The 18,090-nt window shown below is 38.4% G+C and overlaps 2 protein-coding genes across 2 annotated transcripts; one reads left to right on the top strand and one right to left on the bottom strand.

The window, feature by feature from the left end:
* The first annotated feature begins 6,537 nt into the window (after positions 1-6,537).
* LOC105051936 (uncharacterized) lies at positions 6,538-10,675 on the top strand. The gene is given in 5 exon segments (XM_010932586.3): positions 6,538-6,847; positions 6,850-6,984; positions 7,173-7,233; positions 7,335-7,479; positions 10,136-10,675. Coding segments are annotated over 5 exon segments (723 nt in total). The 5' UTR covers positions 6,538-6,717; the 3' UTR covers positions 10,388-10,675.
* A 2,424-nt stretch (positions 10,676-13,099) lies between these two features.
* Positions 13,100-17,668, bottom strand: LOC105051937 (uncharacterized). The gene is made up of 2 exons (XM_073243748.1): positions 14,010-17,668; positions 13,100-13,915 (listed from the first exon to the last, which is right to left on the bottom strand). Exon 1 carries the CDS (start codon positions 17,576-17,578, stop codon positions 16,259-16,261), a length of 1,320 nt encoding a protein of 439 aa, XP_073099849.1. The 5' UTR covers positions 17,579-17,668; the 3' UTR covers positions 13,100-13,915; positions 14,010-16,258.
* Between the last annotated feature and the right edge of the window lie 422 nt (positions 17,669-18,090).

The raw sequence follows: 18,090 nt of genomic DNA, 5'->3' as shown, positions 1-18,090 counted from the left end.
GGTATGGGATGGGTATGGGACGGATATGGGTTGGATATAGAGAAATGGATTATCCATGAGTATCCTCGAATCCATTGGATATGGGGATGGATATCTTTTTTCTTATCCAATTGGATATCGGATAGGATTTGGGTATAGGATATTAAGTTCGGATTTGAAGATAGATAGTACAATACTCGATCCAAATCCTATCTGTTGCCATCCGTACGACTATGCCATTTGATTTTGGATCCTAACTATATAGGAGCCTCTCTATTTTGAATTGATCTATTTTTGAGAACCAAGTAATTCTCCTTAAAGATTTGTAGATTATTTAAGATAAATATTAATGAATCATATTGCAGGCCAGATAACCTAAATTAACTATATCTTGTATCATATTCACTTATTTTTGTTGGAAGAATAGATTTTATTATGTCCCTTAGAGAAAAAAGAGACAAGAATTTGATGATTTGGATGCATCTAAAATTTTTTATCAATTTTAGAAAGTTACCATTGGCTGAGTTATTTTCATAGATACTTTAGTCTAGTGCACATCCATATAAACAAAAGCAGTTGCTGAGGAGATTTTCGTCACATCTTACCCATGTTATTAGCCATTTCATGGCTCGATTCTTCCTCAGTCCATAATTTTTTTTTATCTAAAATTTTGATTAAATTTTATTCTCCATCCAAAAGTTAGGTCCTTCAAAGAGGAAAAAACTTCAAGAATTATCATACCTTAAGGAGAAAGCTGAACTAGTAAGCTATATCACTATTCCATGTCCCATTCCTAGTGACAGTATAATTGGATATCACTAGACTACTATCAGTGCTAAGACTCCTATGTAGCATATACTAAGTCTTGATCCTTTAAGAGTTGTAAAGCAATATATTTTCATTTTTTCCTAACAAAAAGGTTGGTTTTTTTGTTCAAATTTGCTGAGACATGTTGATTTGCAGTTATTTACATCTTACACTCTCATATTTATTTAACAAATAGCCTCAATCCACAAAGGTAGGGACAATGCATCTTTTAACGTAACTAAATATTTTCATTTTATTTCTATTTTATATTCTATTAATTGAAGATTATCCAAGGCTTTTCCACATCCAATTGTTTCAGTTCTCCTTTCATTAATTCTTCTATTAGGAAAAAGAGCCTATTTTTGTTTCCTTTCTTTCTCAATTGGCAAGTTGAGATAAAAAAATTAATGTAAGATCTTTGATTACAAGAAATTAGACATGCACCCTACAAGTGGAATAAGTTAGTTGATTGGTCCATACAGCCTATAATGATACCTTACAAGGGATACTCGGTTCATGGAACATCCATCTTGATGTTTATTTTCTTCTTATTAAAATCAAGGGAGAAACAGTTTGAAATTTTTTTCTATTGATTGATTAATACTTCAGTTTTGTAGAACTTATATACAAGTTGCTCAACTAACTGATCTTGTGATTACACAAACTCAGTAGATATCACTTTTTCTTGCAATTTGTCCCTGACCAAATGACAATCAAGTTCTATGTGTTTAGTACACTCGTAAAATACTGGATTCCGAGCTATATATAATGCTGCTTGATTATCACAATACATTGGAGTAGCTTCTTTCAACTTTACTCTCATTTCAAATAATAAGCTTCTCAACTAGATCAATTCACAAGTGAGGTCAATCCTGGACCTGTATTCAGCTTTTGCTGATGATCTGAAGATAGTGTGCTGCCTTTTTGCTTTTCAAGATACAAAAGAATCTCCAATCAAAGTACAGTACCCTGTAATAGATCTTTTAGTATTAGGACAGCTAGCCTAGTCTGAATCACAAAAATCCTTCAAGGTTAAAGAACTTGTAGCAGACATAAACACCCCCTATCCTGATGAAGCTTTAATATATCTCATTACATGATAAGTAGTTTTCATGTGAGCTTTTCTTGGAGAGTGCATAAATTGACTTAAATTTTGCACAACAAATATAATATTTAGCCTCATAATTGTTAAATAAATCAACTGACCAATTAATCTCTGATAAACTATAGTATCAGGAAGTAAGTCACCTTAATCATTGTGCAATTTTAAGTTCTGCTCCATTGGTGTCGCTGCTGGTTTACTTGTAGTAAGATCCAAATCCTGAAGCAACTCTAATGCATACTTTTTCTGAAAGATATAGATGTCTTTATCTGACTGTGCAACTTTCAAACCAAGAAAGTATTTCAAGCTTCCCAAGTCTTTGATGAGAAACTATGTATTCACATATTTTTTAAGCTTATTTATTTCTTCAACATTATACCTGTAATGTTCAAATCATCAATATAAACTAAAATGATTAAAGTTCCAGAGTTAGAATGCTTTATGAAGAGAGAATAATCAGACTTAGATTGCACAAAATCATTAGTAATCATAGCTGAAGATAATTTTGCAAACCACTGCTTGCTGGCTTGCCTTAACCTATACAGAGACTCGATAAGTCTGCAGACTTATGTACCTGTCACCCCTTGCTCTGGATGGGTTAAATGATAACCAAGAGGTAAGTCTATATAAATCTCTTCGTTAAGATCCCCATTTAAAAATATATTATTGACATCTATTTGAAATAAATGCCACTTCTTGATAGCAGCAACTGTTAATAGATTTCGAACAGTAGACATTTTGGCCACTGGTGAAAAAATTTCGTGAAAATTCATACCCTCCTGCTGTGTGTAACCCTTAGCCACAAGTTTGGCTTCAAACCTTTCAATAGATCCATCTGATTTCAACTTTACTTTGTACACCCATTTGCACCCAATGGGTACTTTTTTTTGTGGCAAAGTCACTAACTACCAAGTATTGTTTTGCTCTAAGGCTGTAAGTTTCTCTTACATTGGCTGCACCAATCTAGGATCATGAACAGCTTCTGCATAGCTTTTAGATTCCTGAATATGATTAAGTTGAGTGATATATGCTTGGTAATTTGAAAAAAAAAAATTAGGTAAGTAAACAGAAGAAAGAGAATAAAGAATACTTGGAGAGAAAGATGTTGAAGAAGACTGAGATTTGGCTGGAACAGCATTACAGCTATAGTCTTTAAGCCAAGTTGGTGGTTTGGCTGGTCTGAAACTCCTTCTAATAGGTAAAGATAGTAATAACTGAGGTATAGGATCCAGAAAAATTTGTAAAAAAGGAGTAATAGGTGGAGAAGGAGCTGTTAAAGAAGGAGCATTTAATGTAGAAACATGTGGAGATTGATGAATGAGAAGAGTTAAGAGATCAAAAATATCTGCTGAGTGTATATGAGGTGAAAAAAAAATTGGTTGATTTGAAATAGGAGAGTCATGAAAAGAAAAAATAGTTTCATTAAAGATAACATCCTTTGATACAAATGACTGCTTAGTGGTAAGATCATAGAGTACATATCCTTTTTGACCTTGAGGATAACCTAATAAAATACTTTTAACAGCTTGTTGATCAAACTTATCTTTGTGAGGAACAGTTGTTGTTGCATAGCAAAGACATCCAATGATTCTCAAATGATTCAATGGAGGAGGAAAACCAAATAAGGCTTCAAAAGGTATTTTATTTTGTAAAATAGGAGTAGGTAACTTGTTAATCAAATATGTGGCAGCAAGAATGCAATCACTCCAAAAAGATTTGAAAAAATTTGCTTGAAAATATATGGCTCACACCACTTCAAGAATATGTCTTTGCTTCCTCTCCACCAGATCATTCTATTGGGGATGCACACAAGAACTTTCATGTATGACACTCAAGGATTGGAAAAAAGAAATCAAGTCCTGAGAAAAAAATTCAAGACCATTATCTATTCTGACCTTTTTGACAATAATTTGAAATTGATTTTGAATCAGATGAATAAGATTTTTAATATGAAAATTAGCTTCAGTTTTAGAGGCCATTAGAAAAGTCTAAGTGACTCTACTAATGTCATCAACAATAGTTAAGAAATACCTTGCACCAGTTCAAGACACAATCTTATAGGGACCCCATATATCCATATAAAATAGATCAAACACCCGAGAAGAAACAGAAGTACTAATTGAAAATGGAATCCTTGATTGCTTTGAATAAGCACAAGTGTCATAGATAATTTTATTACATTGAGAAAGATGAGGAATCAAAGATTTTATTTTTAGAAATAAACTATGGCCTAACCTAGCGTGTCAAATTGAATAAGGAATGTTCTCTTGATTGCTTGATGAGTAGCCTTGATGAATGGATAAGATGGTTGGTGAAATTGACTGTAGACAATATAAGCCTGGCTATTCTTTACCAATCTCCAATAGCTTCTTCGATTGCAGGTCCTGTATAATACAAGAATCAGAAAGAAAAGTAACACTACAGTTGAGATCTTTGATTAGTTTGCTGACAGATAGTAGATTGAAGTGAAATTAAAGACAACAAAGAGTATTTTTTAATGACAGGTTGGATTGCAAGTTAATGTGACCTGTGTGTATGATAGAAGCTAAACCACCATCTGGAAGCTTAACTTGAGAATCTAAAATAGATGTTTTAGTATGAAAATGGGATAAGGAGTGTGTAATGTGGTCGGATGCACCACTGTCTATGATCTAATAAGATGGTAATATAGAAAGTGCAAGTGTATTAACAATACCAACTATAGATACATATTCAGAAGATGATGCAGTTAGAGTATTGCCAGAGATAGACTGGAGATAAGAGGCTATCTGCTGCAACTGAGCCTGAGTAAAGAAATCTTCAAAAATAGTTAAATGAGAACCTGGAATACTAGAATTATTAGAAACAGAATCTTCAGTAGTTTGAGCAACTTGACTTCTGATAGCCTGAGTTTGCTAAGAATTAGAAGACTGATAGGTACCATTAGCCTTTGCACGAGGGTTATTAAACTTGAAGTTAGGGGGATATTCAATAAGTTTGTAATAAGAATCTTTCTTACGACCAGGCTCATTACGATGCTCACATATCACATTCATATTTCTCTTCCCTTTGTAATTAGGATTATAAGCAGCATTGGTAGTTCCCTGAGCAATCAAAGCAGCTGAAACCGGTTGAGCGGCACAGATATGCCTTTGAGACTCTTCTTGTACCAATTTATCATACAGTTGAGTAACTGTGGATAGAGGATCATCATAAGAAGTTGACTACGAGCAGCACTATAAGACTCATTGAGTCCCATGAGAAACTCTTTGCAATGATCAAAATCAATAGATCCAGCAAGATTATTTCTGCTTGTTAACTCTCGCAACTCATCCCATATCTTCCTCAATTTAGAGTAATACACAGCAATAGAATATGTTCTTTGATTAATTGAATGAATCTCCTTTTTTAACTAAAAAATTCTAGTAGCATTATTACCTGAATAATACTGAGATAGTTCTTTTCAAATTTTACTAGCCGTTGAAAGATACAATATAGTATCTGCAATTTTCTTCGAGATTGCACAAAGAAGCCACGATTTGATAAAACTATTATACCTATGTCTGAGAGGCCAAAGAGGATCTGATTCATCCAGGGGTTTGAATGAACCATCAATAAATGTGATCTTATTCTTCGCTTCCAATGCAACAATCATTGATTGTTTTCGAGCACTATAATTGTGAGTACCTTCAAGTATATACGAAATAAGTTTCGCTCCAGATATATTCGAAGGCAGAATGAATAGTGGATGATGAATATCTACAGATGATGAATATCTACAGCAGATAATGGAGAAAATGAAGTTCCTTGAGCCTACGATTGATTAGTCTTTGTTTTTGACATTGTGAATTAGAAAACAGAGCTTGAGCTTTGATACCATATTAAAATCAAGAGAGAAACAGTTTGAGAATTTTTTTTATTGACTGATTAATGCTCCAGTCGTATAAAGCTTATATACAGGTTGCTGTAACAAATTTCATAATAGTATAACATATTGAAACTAACTTCAACTAACTAAGCCACTAACTGCTTGCCATGTATACTAGCTGTTACATCAGCTAACCATAATTTAAATCGTTCAGCTAACTAACTACTTCTCAACACTTCTTCCTCCAATTCATCCTCTTTCTTAATTTTCAATTTCTTTCAAATCTCTTCTTACACTTCAATCTAATATAACAGACTATTAGAAGGGCAACAAAAGAGGAATTAGACTCATAGATCTTGTAATATTACAAGTCTTCAAAGACATAAAACAACTCAAAGTATTGGAGAAGGAGATCTTAAGTAATCGAATGTACCAACGAAAGGTAAAGGCCTCAAATTTATAATTCATAAAAAAAAAACCCATTGTTTATGCCATTTTTCAATTGCTAAGATTCGAAATGCTATATAAACAAAGGCTATAGCCATGTTGCTGCACCAATCTCTTACGTGGAGGAGGTTCTATGTTTTGACACTCGAGAAAATACCATACAAAGTATTGGACATGGTTACCTTTTATAAGCCAAGTTCCATGAATGAGGTAGGGTCCAAAATCTCATAATTTGGGCTAACTCACATGTTAAGATTATACTCTCAGTTACTAGCTTAATCTTTGATCAAGTATCTGATCCGACTCGGTTTTGGCACCGCAAACTCCAAGGCTGATAACCCTAGCAGGCCTCTCTCCCTCTCTCTCGTTTGTTTGTTACAGTTGGGAAGTACCAGTAGGACGGAAAGTCTCTGAAATTATATACACCAAAACCAACGGCCTCTTCTCGTTCTCTCCGCCCCTTGTCCCTGTCCCACCCATAAAACCCCCTCTCCAGTACCTATCCCTCTCGCCAAAGCCTTTTCTCTTCTTCGGAATGGAAGCCTCCGCCATGACGAGATCGCTCCTCTCCGCGCCTCCCCTTCACTCCAATCCGTTCCTCTCTTGCCATGGCTCCAATACGGACCTCCTCGCCTTTCCTTCCCCCAAATCTCAACGAAGGAATGCTTTCCTCCCGTTCTGTCGCTCGCAAACCCTAAATCTCCCGCTTGGGCGCTCGGATTGGAGAGGCGGAGAAGCTTCCTGACTCGCTGCTCCGTCGATAGCGCGGTGAAGACGGAAGAAGAAGTCCCGATCGAGAAGAGTAAGTTCCATTTGGTTCTTTTCCTCTCAGATCACCGATTTATAGCTAGTTTGGACTGATTTAATTGAGAAGAAGTCCCGATCGAGAAGAGTAAGTTCCATTTTGGTTATTTTCCTCTCAGATAACCGATTTATAGCTAGTTTGGACTGATTTAATTGCTTTGTTCTTATAAAAATGTGATCTTGAAGGGATTCCGCCTTTTCCAACGGTTATGGATATCAACCAGATCCGTGATATTTTACCTCATCGGTGGGTTTCTTTGGAAAAGTTGCGATCTTGGTTTCAATAGATCTGGTGTATGCAATGGATGGCTTAAATTTTGGCTTTCTTTTTTTTCTTTTGGGTTTTAGGTTCCCGTTTCTTCTAGTGGATAGAGTGATCGAGTACCAGCCTGGAGTTACTGCTGTTGGTATCAAGAATGTCACGATCAATGATAACTTCTTTCCTGGTCACTTCCCGGAGCGACCAATAATGCCAGGTGTTCTCATGGTTGAGGTATAATTTTGTAACGTTTTTGTTCACTACTTTATCTTACGTTTCAGCTATTTCTGGAAGTTATACTACCGTGATGGTTTAGAAGAAACATGCTTATTCTATTGTTATCCAATTACACCTTATGAATATAAAGCAATAATTATGACATAATTTTTGTTAACTCATGATGCTTTTTTAATGGGTTTATGTGTCTCTCACGTCACATCTACCGATTGTTCATTGCTTGGTCATTTACCAAACAGATTAGTATTAGTGCTGACTGTTTACCTCTTGCATTTTTACACATGGTGAATTCTTCTTCTTTAGATCTGCTTAACAGCTCTCTACAATGCACCCACGGTACGCTTAACCATTTTTATTCTCTATCTTAATATTTTTAATGTCCTAAAGTAATCAGGAAGCATACTTTAGAATTTTCCTTCACACTTGACTCGAGGACATTACAGACGTCTGGTTTCACATTTGTCTATTTTATCCATCATGCCACCAAGATTGTGCCGTGTGTCTCCCAACTTACTTCATCCATGCATGTTAGAGACAAACATTCAATTTATTCTTCAAAGAGGCTCGTCCAATATGGCTTCTTTGTTCCAATTATTTTAAGCCTGAAACCAGATCATTGAGTCCCAGGTGTTACGGTATCTTTATTTATATTTGTATATTCAATTTTTCTTTTTCTTTTTTCCTGGAATTGAGTAGTATGTTATGCTCCGTGACAAGCTCAGCATTGAAAAGGCGTTTTATTTATATTTGTATATAATGACCTTCCTTTGCCGTACGTGAAGCCATACTCATCCCAAAGTTTATGTCCGTGTTCTGCCATCCTTGCCAGACAAGGTCTGAGATGTTGTCAAGGGCCAATGCTTATTTTATGCAGACTTGGGTGTGAGTATCAGATGTAGGTGCATATGGAGATGTTGGATATTCCTAATCCCTAGAAACTCTTCTTCCAAACCCATAACCAAGTGTCAAGCCATGTTATTTGTATTGGCAGAACTATTTAGGTAATCCAGAGGTCTAGGAAAAATAGACTACTATCAGCCTCGTTTGGAGAATATTAGATAACTTTATCAAGTGCATATGTCTTAATGTCCAGTCAATCCTTCTAAAACAGTATAATTTGTTTTAAGTATTACATTCATGTATTTTATTTCATGTAGGATTTCTGATCGTTCTTGGCCTTTTTTGTTTGTGAAGATTAGGGCTTTCTGTCTTATATCAGACTCTCTGGTATGAGTTGGATTGGTATGGTACACCCTCATACTGACACAGTATATTGCTGGAGGTGTGATAATAGCTGTATCATGTGTTTGTACAATATCTTATTGAGGCCCTACACCATATGAATATCTTGTTGAGTCAGTCCGTAGGCCAAGTGAGTACAGAAAACCTTGGTGAATATCTCAAAACTTCCTAGTGCCAATCCTTTTTAATCATTTGACTCTTGTGTCCACAGTGACTTTGCAAAGGAACTAGTTAGCAGGCACGCTGTCGTTACTGTCCTTTTGAAGATAATAACAAAGTTCCTTGCATACTCCTCCTGAGGTATCATTTGAATATTAGCTGTCTTGTTTCCAGCTCCTAAGTTCCCAGCTTGAAACACGTATAGGATAACTTGTGGCCTTGGTGCATCTCCTAAACTAAGCAAAAAGACAATAATTAATTTGGAGCAGACTATTTCCTATAAATAGTGTCAATGATTTTCTCAGTCAGGCTGTTTTCAGATTAGATCTTAAAAGAGGATTCATTTTAAAGAAACCCATTGGAAGTAGTTCTAGTAGAGGTTAAAAACAGGTACTTGAAATCCACAGATAGGTTATTTTGCGTCTAGGTTCAATTTAAACTGAGCAATAATGTATGCTCAAAGTGAAGGGTCCAAATCTGAATTTTGTATGCAAATTTCTGCCCCAATAAACTTGGTGCTCGGCAACTTGGCATAGTGGATGCACGCAGCACCTGCTGCAAATGGTCTCTTGGATAGACCATGCTGCATGTATTAGATATTAATGTTTTAGTAGCATATCATTTCTAGTTTGTTTATTGGTGATGCCAAATCAATACTATAGGCTGAAACTTCATTGTTCCATACATTAGCTGCTCTTTGCTGCCATGACTTATCAAAGCTTTGATTGTCTGTCGTAGATGTTCTTAGACTTTGATTTCTTGGCTTGAGCATCACTACGATGATGCACCTGGAAATTGGACAATGCTGGCTTGAAAATCAATATGATCTCAATCAGGAACAATTAAACCAAACCTTTCATCTGCTGAATCACTGCAGATCATGTAATCTAACATTGCTATAGCACATAGGACTTTTGAGTCCCATGTGAAATAGGCTTGTTTAATGTTCCACTGTGTACAAATACCCCTCAGAAAAGAAAATGTTCCATCTTATATACTTAGTGTTTGTTAAACTAAATCTAAGCTTGGTCAGAGTCCTTGAAAAGCATATGTTCAAGGGAAGGCCATCCTAATGGTTGACTCTATAACAGGGTAAAACTCGGATTGTATTTTCTCTGAATGCTATGCTATGTGCTTGCAGTTTGTTTGGATGTTACCTGTAATTCTAACATCACCATGACCTTGTTTTTAGCTGAGACAGCACTGTACATTTTGTGTACTTCTGATAAATAATGATGGAGGTGCCTTGCAGGCCATGGCTCAAGTTGGCGGTCTCGTAATGCTGCAACCGGAAGTGGGTGGCTCTCGTGAGAATTTCTTTTTTGCTGGGATTGACAAAGTGAGGTTTCGGAAACCTGTGATCGCGGGGGACACCTTGGTAATGAGGATGACACTGATCAAACTGCAAAAACGCTTTGGGATAGCGAAGATGGATGGGAAAGCATATGTTGGTGGTGATTTGGTATGCGAGGGTGAATTTTTGATGGCCACTGGAAGCGAATGATGCGTGCACGAGGCTCTGATTTACATTGATCAGCCTTTCATCTTTCTGAGCTATAAGATCTGCCTTGCATCTTCCGAGCTATAAAAGAGTTGTTTTAATTTTGCGTTGTAATCAAACTTCTTTGCCGCTTCTGTCTGTATCTGTCGCTGTCTGATGTATCTTAGGCTTGTCGTGCAGAATAAACTAGTCGTCGATTGTAATCCATCATGACTGTGACTTTTTCTGGATGGACTGTTTTGGCAGAGTCTTCCTTGCTATAGGTATCTGAGAATGTTTGAAATTTGCAAAGTCTTCTTGCAGTGGTCCCATTATTTTGCTTTGGTGATATTTATCTTGCAACTGTGAATGTTAATCTGAACAAATTTCTAGAAAAGTTTCGATTGCAAATTCCACTATAAAACCAGAATCTGTCTTGCGTGCCCTATGCTTTTATGTTGGTTATTCATTCCATGGTGCAACTGTAAGATTGTTCGATTACGACACAAAGGTTGTAGGTTAGAAACATGGAAATAATTTCTTGCACATGGGATAAGATGCATGCATTTGACCTTCTTCAAGCCATGTAATGGTGGGAGTCTAGTGAGACCTTACTTTGGGGGGCGATGGGGGTTATTTATTAAGGATGGTAATAGATATTGGGTTGGTCAATATCTGCATCAGTCTCATAATTAAATTTTTCGTATCTATATCCGTTCCATATCCATTTTGGGTTGAGTCGGATTAGATAGAGTAGATATGAGGGTCGGGTCAGATTAGATTAAATCAAGTAGATAAGATAGTTAGATGGATCAGATCAAATTGGATAAAATGTTAGAAAAGATTTTTCACGAGTATAGAATACGGATTCTTCGTCTAAGATCGCTAATCTAAATAATGATGTCGATACCACAACAGAAAGAAAGAAAAAATTAAAAAAAAAAGATAATTAAATATGTGGATCAGTTCAAGTTTATCTTCACGGGACATGTAAGCTTCACTATGAAAAAAATAAATACAAAAGAGATCACATCCTCTCAACTCTGTACATCAATTTCTCTCAACAAGTATAACTGCTTACAAAAACTCTCACAAAAAATCCAAAAAAGATCCTCCGTAGTTCTCTCAGCTTCACGAGCCGCTCTCAGCCGCTACAGCCTTTGTCTGCTACTCTCATCGCTATACAAATCTCTGCTCTCGTTCTCTCTCTACGGCTTTCTTATGTGGGCTCCTTCATGATGAGCTTCTGAGGATCGAATTCGAAACGTCAAAATTTAACATAAAAATTATCATGTAAATATTTTAAAATAATTATAATTTTAAAAGAGAAATTCGGATTAAGATTATATAGAATCGGCTTCAAAACGGAATATATCATTATCTGTATCTGATTTATAGCTATTTGGATATTTTATCTAGAACACATTCATTTTATATTTTTATTAGATTGGATAAAATTTACCCATTCGGATCGGATCAATTGATATTTGGTGAGCCACCAAACAAAGTATTTCATTCTGATTTTGTTGGTATATGTGCTAGTGTCGAAGTATTTATAAAAATTAACATGTTATTTCTCAGCCAAATTTACCAATTGACATGGCTATTTTAATTCTTTATGATGGATGTGGTTATTTTTTTTTTTTGTAATTTTTCTTTTTTTCTTTTTTTTTTAAATTTTTTTATGGAAGGTGGATGTGGTTATCATATGTTCTCCAAAGACTCTTTTGGTTGCTAGACAATATTTTGTGTACAATTTCTTGTATATCTTATATTTTGTGTACAATTTCTTGTATATCTTAGGAATTGTTCTTGAAGCAGTGCGTCGGATGCATCACAATCATGGTTCTGAGTCTCCTTCCTCACCAAATCCTTGTATCAGATACTGCAATCCATTTAACAGAAGAAAATCCTCGGATTGCAAGATCAACGACCTTCTGATTCTTCCTGTTCTCCCCAGCTTCAGCATCTATTGTTTCTTTCAAACCCAGGCGTATATTTACATATATTATATCTAAGTCTCTTAGCAGACTCTGAATAATATGCCTTGATATCAGTCACATAAGAGGTTATTCAGTAACAGGTTTATTTCCGCCTTAAGTTATTCTCCCAGGTTTTATTTTCTTATTTAGAAAAGGAGAATCATCATGCCCACCTGTACAACTATTTCGGATCAAAGACATTATATGCACAATGCCATGCTTAATTGAGAAAAATTCCTGCTATTGTAACCAGTAGAAAACAGATTGTTTTATCTGCTGTCCAGAATTGGTTTGTTCGCTTGAACTTGCAAAGCAATGAGCTAGAGAACAGTGAGGAAAAGCTCAGACATTGACAACACTTTAACTGTAAAATAACCATTTCTTTTGTAATTCTTCACAAATAAACAGTGCATCTGAGATGCTCACCTTTGTTACCCAAGGTCCCAAGCAGCCAAGAAGCATCAATTTTCAGAAAGCCATGCACATGCTTCATGACCTAAATATGATGGTAATCCTCATAAATATTGTATTATCTATCTAAATGCGGAAAAATTGTCATCTCAAAACAAACGTGTTTTCACAAAAATCTTGTGCAACGCACAACACCCAAAAATATTAATAACCTAGGACCAAGAAACAGAGTAAAACAAATCTGTTAGGCCTACCCAGAGTCTGGGACTCCTTCCAATATAGCGAGGACATGTTTGGTGAAAACAAGGTGGAATCATGAGTGCCAGTCAGATACTTGCCATAAAAAAAAAAGGATATATGCTTGTATGTATATTCCACTGAGCTAGTTCATCAAAGATTTAGTTCAAAAACTATAAACATTGTAAAGCAATCAAATCACAGCCCTCTCTAACCAACTTAGCCTTCCATGGTAACCTCGTCTAAAAATAAGAGTACACCTCTTGCTCGAGACAGCAGCCACATCCTGCAGGTTCAAGAACATTTGGATGACTCAAGTAACAAGCCAAAGGACAGGAATGCATGGTAAATCTGCAGTTTTGGTACAGAAGAATGATAAAAGGTTGAGAAAGACAAATAAAGAAAATAAGCATCCCAAACAAGGCTTTAAATCGTATGCAACAGAGGTGTCTCGGTTTCTCCATGGAACCGGACACCCCTCTGTCCCACCTCATCCTTTCTTTCGTTCTTTTTCTTCTCCCTCCATTCCCTGCTTTCCTTTTTCTTCTCACTTTTCCTTTTCTTCATCTTTTTTTCTTTTTTTCCCCTTTTCTTTCCCTGCATAGATGAGTTTCGGAGTTTCGGAGTCTCCCGTTTTCTTATAGGAACGAGATGGCTGAGATGCCCCCATCCCACCAGAACTTAAAACCTTGATCCCAAGACAACAAAAGATATCTCCAATGACAGCCAATCCACATATCAGGTAGAACGAAGATGAAGCAGAGCTTTCAACGAGATGATGTGCTGCGAAGGGTGGAGTGGGGATCTTCTTAGGAAACATGATTACATGGCATATGCATCATTTAGATCATGCAATCCACCAGGTTTTGCACATATATATACAATTGTCATCATGGCCACTTTCGCATAAACCTTGCCCATCCTACACTTTGAAGCAAAGATGTATGACCTACTGTTGCATATGAATAAAACCAAGGGATATAATTACATGGGAGAACAAAATAATGGACCTTTACCAATATGACTGGCCTTTTCCATCAAAAAAAGATATCACTGGCTTCTACTCTGGGGACCACCATTCAAAACGTCTGTGTGGTGTGCAGCTGCCAAGTAAAGGCACCTGCATATGTCTCCTCCACAGCTGGACAAAATTTTGAAGGCTCCTGTTGTAAACTCACAAACTCTTGATGTTTCCACGATTAGAAGACTTCAATTGTTTGAAAAACATTAGTTTATGTTCCAAATTTAAACTCAATTCAATGCTATGGATTCATAGTAAATCCCAAATAAACTACATTCGTAACTGAGTTCATCCTCTGAAATATCAAAGAGACATATAAGAAACCATGTTAGTACCATTGTTAACCAAGGTTTTAAATCCTGTAGGATGAAGCTGTTCCGATTTTTCTATAAAATGGGATGCGTCGCCGTCCCATCCCGTCCCGACACTTGGGACAGAGGATATTCAAAGGCATCCTGATCGAGACACTAGGATGCTAGCAGGACGGCTTGTCCCATCACATGGGATGGTATCCCGTCCCGATGTCCCGTGGGCTAGGATCTGAATCCCTGTTGTTAAGTAATATCTCTCATATCTACTAGCTAATGATCTTTTGTTAGACTGCTGCATTAGGTATCAGATTGTCATCGTTATTTATGTAGATACAATCACTCATATGAACATGTATGAAATGTTGAAGTCCAATAAACCATAATTTCTTTTGCAATGAACATTCTATTTATCTAACCCAACCTGTTAACTCACTCAATTTGGTTGGTAACCACCAAAATGTTTAAAAATGAGCGATTAGTTTACTATATTTTAAAACCTTGCCTCCTAAGATTCACATGATACATTCAAGCTGAATTTTTGCCCTATCGAGTAACAATCATCCCCATTACCATCCCAAAATAAGAGGAATCATAATAAGACTTTTGCATGCCATAACACTCCTTCCAAGTTCCAGTGAGAGAAACATCAAATGATTGGGCATCAAATCAAAAAGAAAACTAGGCTTCTCGACAATAGAAACATAAATTTTTTTTAAAAAAAAAACTTTTTCTATTTTTGTGGTTGCTGCTGCTTACAGGTCCTCAATGTTGACAAAGAAGGTACCTAGGTAACAAGTTAAAATGATAGATTATAAAGCAAGCTATTCTCCTTCACTATTTTGTCCTTTGAAGGAAGCAATGCTTTTCAGGATGCTTTTGGAATTTATAGAAAGGAAGCTTTGCTGCATTCTTCCTAATAGCAAATTATAAGACAAAATAGTGATAGCAACACGAAATTCCTTAGGGCCTTGAGAACATAAGCACACACACCTATAATCCAACTTCCATGATCCCGATATAGCAAAGTAGTCATCTGGCCTGCATGACCTGGTAAAAGCCCATGGGAAATCATTTTTGCTCCCCCATGATGTGAGGACTCTCCTTTTAAGCTACTATTACATCCATTCCCTTATGTTTTTATGACCATCAACAACATGATCTCATCAATTTGGGCTTAATTTTGTCTGTGTACCTATCTACTCTGTCCACGCAACCTGCATTTATCCCTAAATTCCAAACATATAACATACAAAACTGAGGGAAGATATCTAACAAGGATGTAGAAGAAGAAATGTTTCGAGATGACTAAAATGGATAATATACAGGAGAGCGTAAAACGTTGCAACCAGAACAAATCTACCCAAGACAGATGGATTTATGAAATTTTATGCACTGAACCACTGCCAATTGCTTTCTTAACATGCCAATTAGCAGTTAAACACATGGCTAGACAAATTACATAGCTAGCTTCAACTTTATCAGAATGCTGAGAGTAAAGTCCCCAACAGTTATAGGACATATTTGTACCTCCATCCACTATTGGTGTTCTCAAGGAAGTGCGAGCTAGAATTCAAGTGAAGGTATGGTGTCATGAGGGAGATAAAAGGAAAAGAAACGACATAGTATATAAGATAAGATACAAGAATCACTGAACAAAATCTCTAATGAACAAGGACTAATTTTCATTGGTAAACAACACTGCATCTAATAGTATGTAGCTGTAATCCCAGAGTACCAAAAGACACAAAAAGTACATTCATAATCACTAAACGAGAATAAAAATATGCTCCACAAACTTCTTACATAATCTATGCTGCTATTGATAATGATCTCAGTTCTTCCAGGAGGCCACAAAGCAAACACCTAAAGCAACATCAATAGATTGCAGAACCACATAATTTCCATTCGTCAAGGTAAATCATCAACTAACCGATCATTTTGAGACCAACAGGATTTCTGGCTTCTTCGGCTTGCTCGGCGTGTTTGGATTGGAAGCCGTGCCTGGTGTCCCTGCCATCATCGGTGCCTTCGCTGCCCTCCGAGCACTCTTATCCAGCTGAATCAAGCTGCGGGTGGCCAAGATCGCCTGTGGTACCAGCTCATGAGATGCCCGAGCATACACGCACCGCACGGTCATGGATGCAGCATCCTTCACCTCCTGTGGGTTCAGTGGTGCAAGAAGGCAGTGACCCAAGATCCTCAACACCGGCTGGAGGAGCTCCCATGGGAGTGGCACCCTCGACCCCCTTGAAGCCCTGCCGCCCTCCTCCCCATTGCATTGGTGGCCGTTGGGCCTCTCTTGAATCCCTAGCCTACCCATCTCCACTGCCGCATTACCGACCCCACCGTCATCCTCGAAGAAGTTCCTAATTTCTGGCGAGGAGAATGGAGAGGAGGTACAGGAGAGATTGGGCTCATCGTCAAGCTCGAAGCGGCAGCTACAGTCCTGGCCGGCCCAGGAGGCGACGAACTCGCAAAGATCGATCTTTGATCGGCCCGGCATGAGGGCGATCGTCTTGTAGTAGCAGTCGAGGGCGATGGCAACAATGCAAGCGCGCTTGGTGGACTTGACCGCGATCTGGGGCTCGAGGGGAGGGGAGAGGACGCCAATGGAGGGCTGGGCGGCGGGGCGTGGAGGAGCGGAGGCGGCGGAGCCCCGGGGGCCGGCGGTGGTGGCGGGAGGGCGGGGGAAATGGTAGAGGGAGGGTTGGGAGAGGTCGGGGACGGATATGAGGAGGGGCTTGCCGGCGCGGGCCTTAACCTCTGTGGAGTAGAGGGCAAGGAGGACGGCCTCGAAGCCCGCGAGGGAGGGCTGGTGAGCGGCGGAGGTGGCGACGACGCGGGAGAGGTAGAGGCCGGAGAGGAGGGGGAGGAAGGAAAGGACGACGAGGCGGAGGTCGGGGTCGGAGGACTGGAACGTCTCATAGAGCCACTGGCAAAGGGGGTCGTCGCCGGAGCCGGAGAGGGGGGCGGAGAGTGCGGCGGAGACGGCGGCGTAGGCGTCGGGGGAGTCGAGGAGGGAGCGGGCAGGCCGATCGGAGTCGGCGAGGGAGGCGAGGTCGGGGGCGGAGAGGAGGGCGGCGAGTGCGTGGATGCGGGATCGGGCCTTATTGATGGAGTCCCACAAATACTGCATGGGGTTGTTGCCCCTGGGATTAGGGTTTTGGTCGGGGGCGGCGGCGAAAGAGGAGGACGCTGTGGTGGTGCTGGTGGAGGAGGAGGAGGAGGGGGAGAAGCCGCCATTGGTCGGCATGGCGGCGGAGGAACAGATCTGGCTCTCCCTCCTCCGAACTCCTAACGGCTCCACCGATGGGTGGTGGTGGGGTTCAGAAGTTTGAACTTTAAACGTACTCCTCTCGTTTTATGTTTTTTAGTAATTTTCTGGTTGAGTAAAAACAAAAAATTTAGAACTCATTCTCTCGGTTCAGCCGACGATGGGGACACCGTTAGGGAGTCAATGGAGATACGTACCTTACGTTTTTTTTTTTTTTGGTAAACAATACCTACCTTACGTTAATAAAAAATTAATGCAGTGGTTTTCTGTTAAAAGTTCAAATCCTACATCTCTAATTACTATGGGTAACGTGTTACTGGAATCCTGCCTTAAAAAAAAGGGGCATCATTTTAACTAATGGGATTTGAAACCAGACAATTAGGTCAAATTGCCACGTGAAAACATATTAGAAAGGAAAAATTTAGACCTAGAAACCATCAGAAAGATGGTATCGTAGTGGTGCTCTCCCTCCCCCCCGCCTTAGGTTTAGA

This window comes from Elaeis guineensis, chromosome 9 (assembly GCF_000442705.2).
Source record: "Elaeis guineensis isolate ETL-2024a chromosome 9, EG11, whole genome shotgun sequence".
Classification (NCBI taxonomy): Eukaryota; Viridiplantae; Streptophyta; class Magnoliopsida; order Arecales; family Arecaceae; genus Elaeis; species Elaeis guineensis.
Note: the sequence above shows the minus strand (reverse complement) of the source record. Positions and strands in the feature narration are given on the sequence as shown.

Excerpts from the sequence above, each read along its gene's own strand:
- LOC105051937 (XM_073243748.1), bottom strand. The coding sequence starts at position 17,578 with ATGCCGACCAATGGCGGCTTCTCCCCCTCCTCCTCCTCCTCCACCAGC.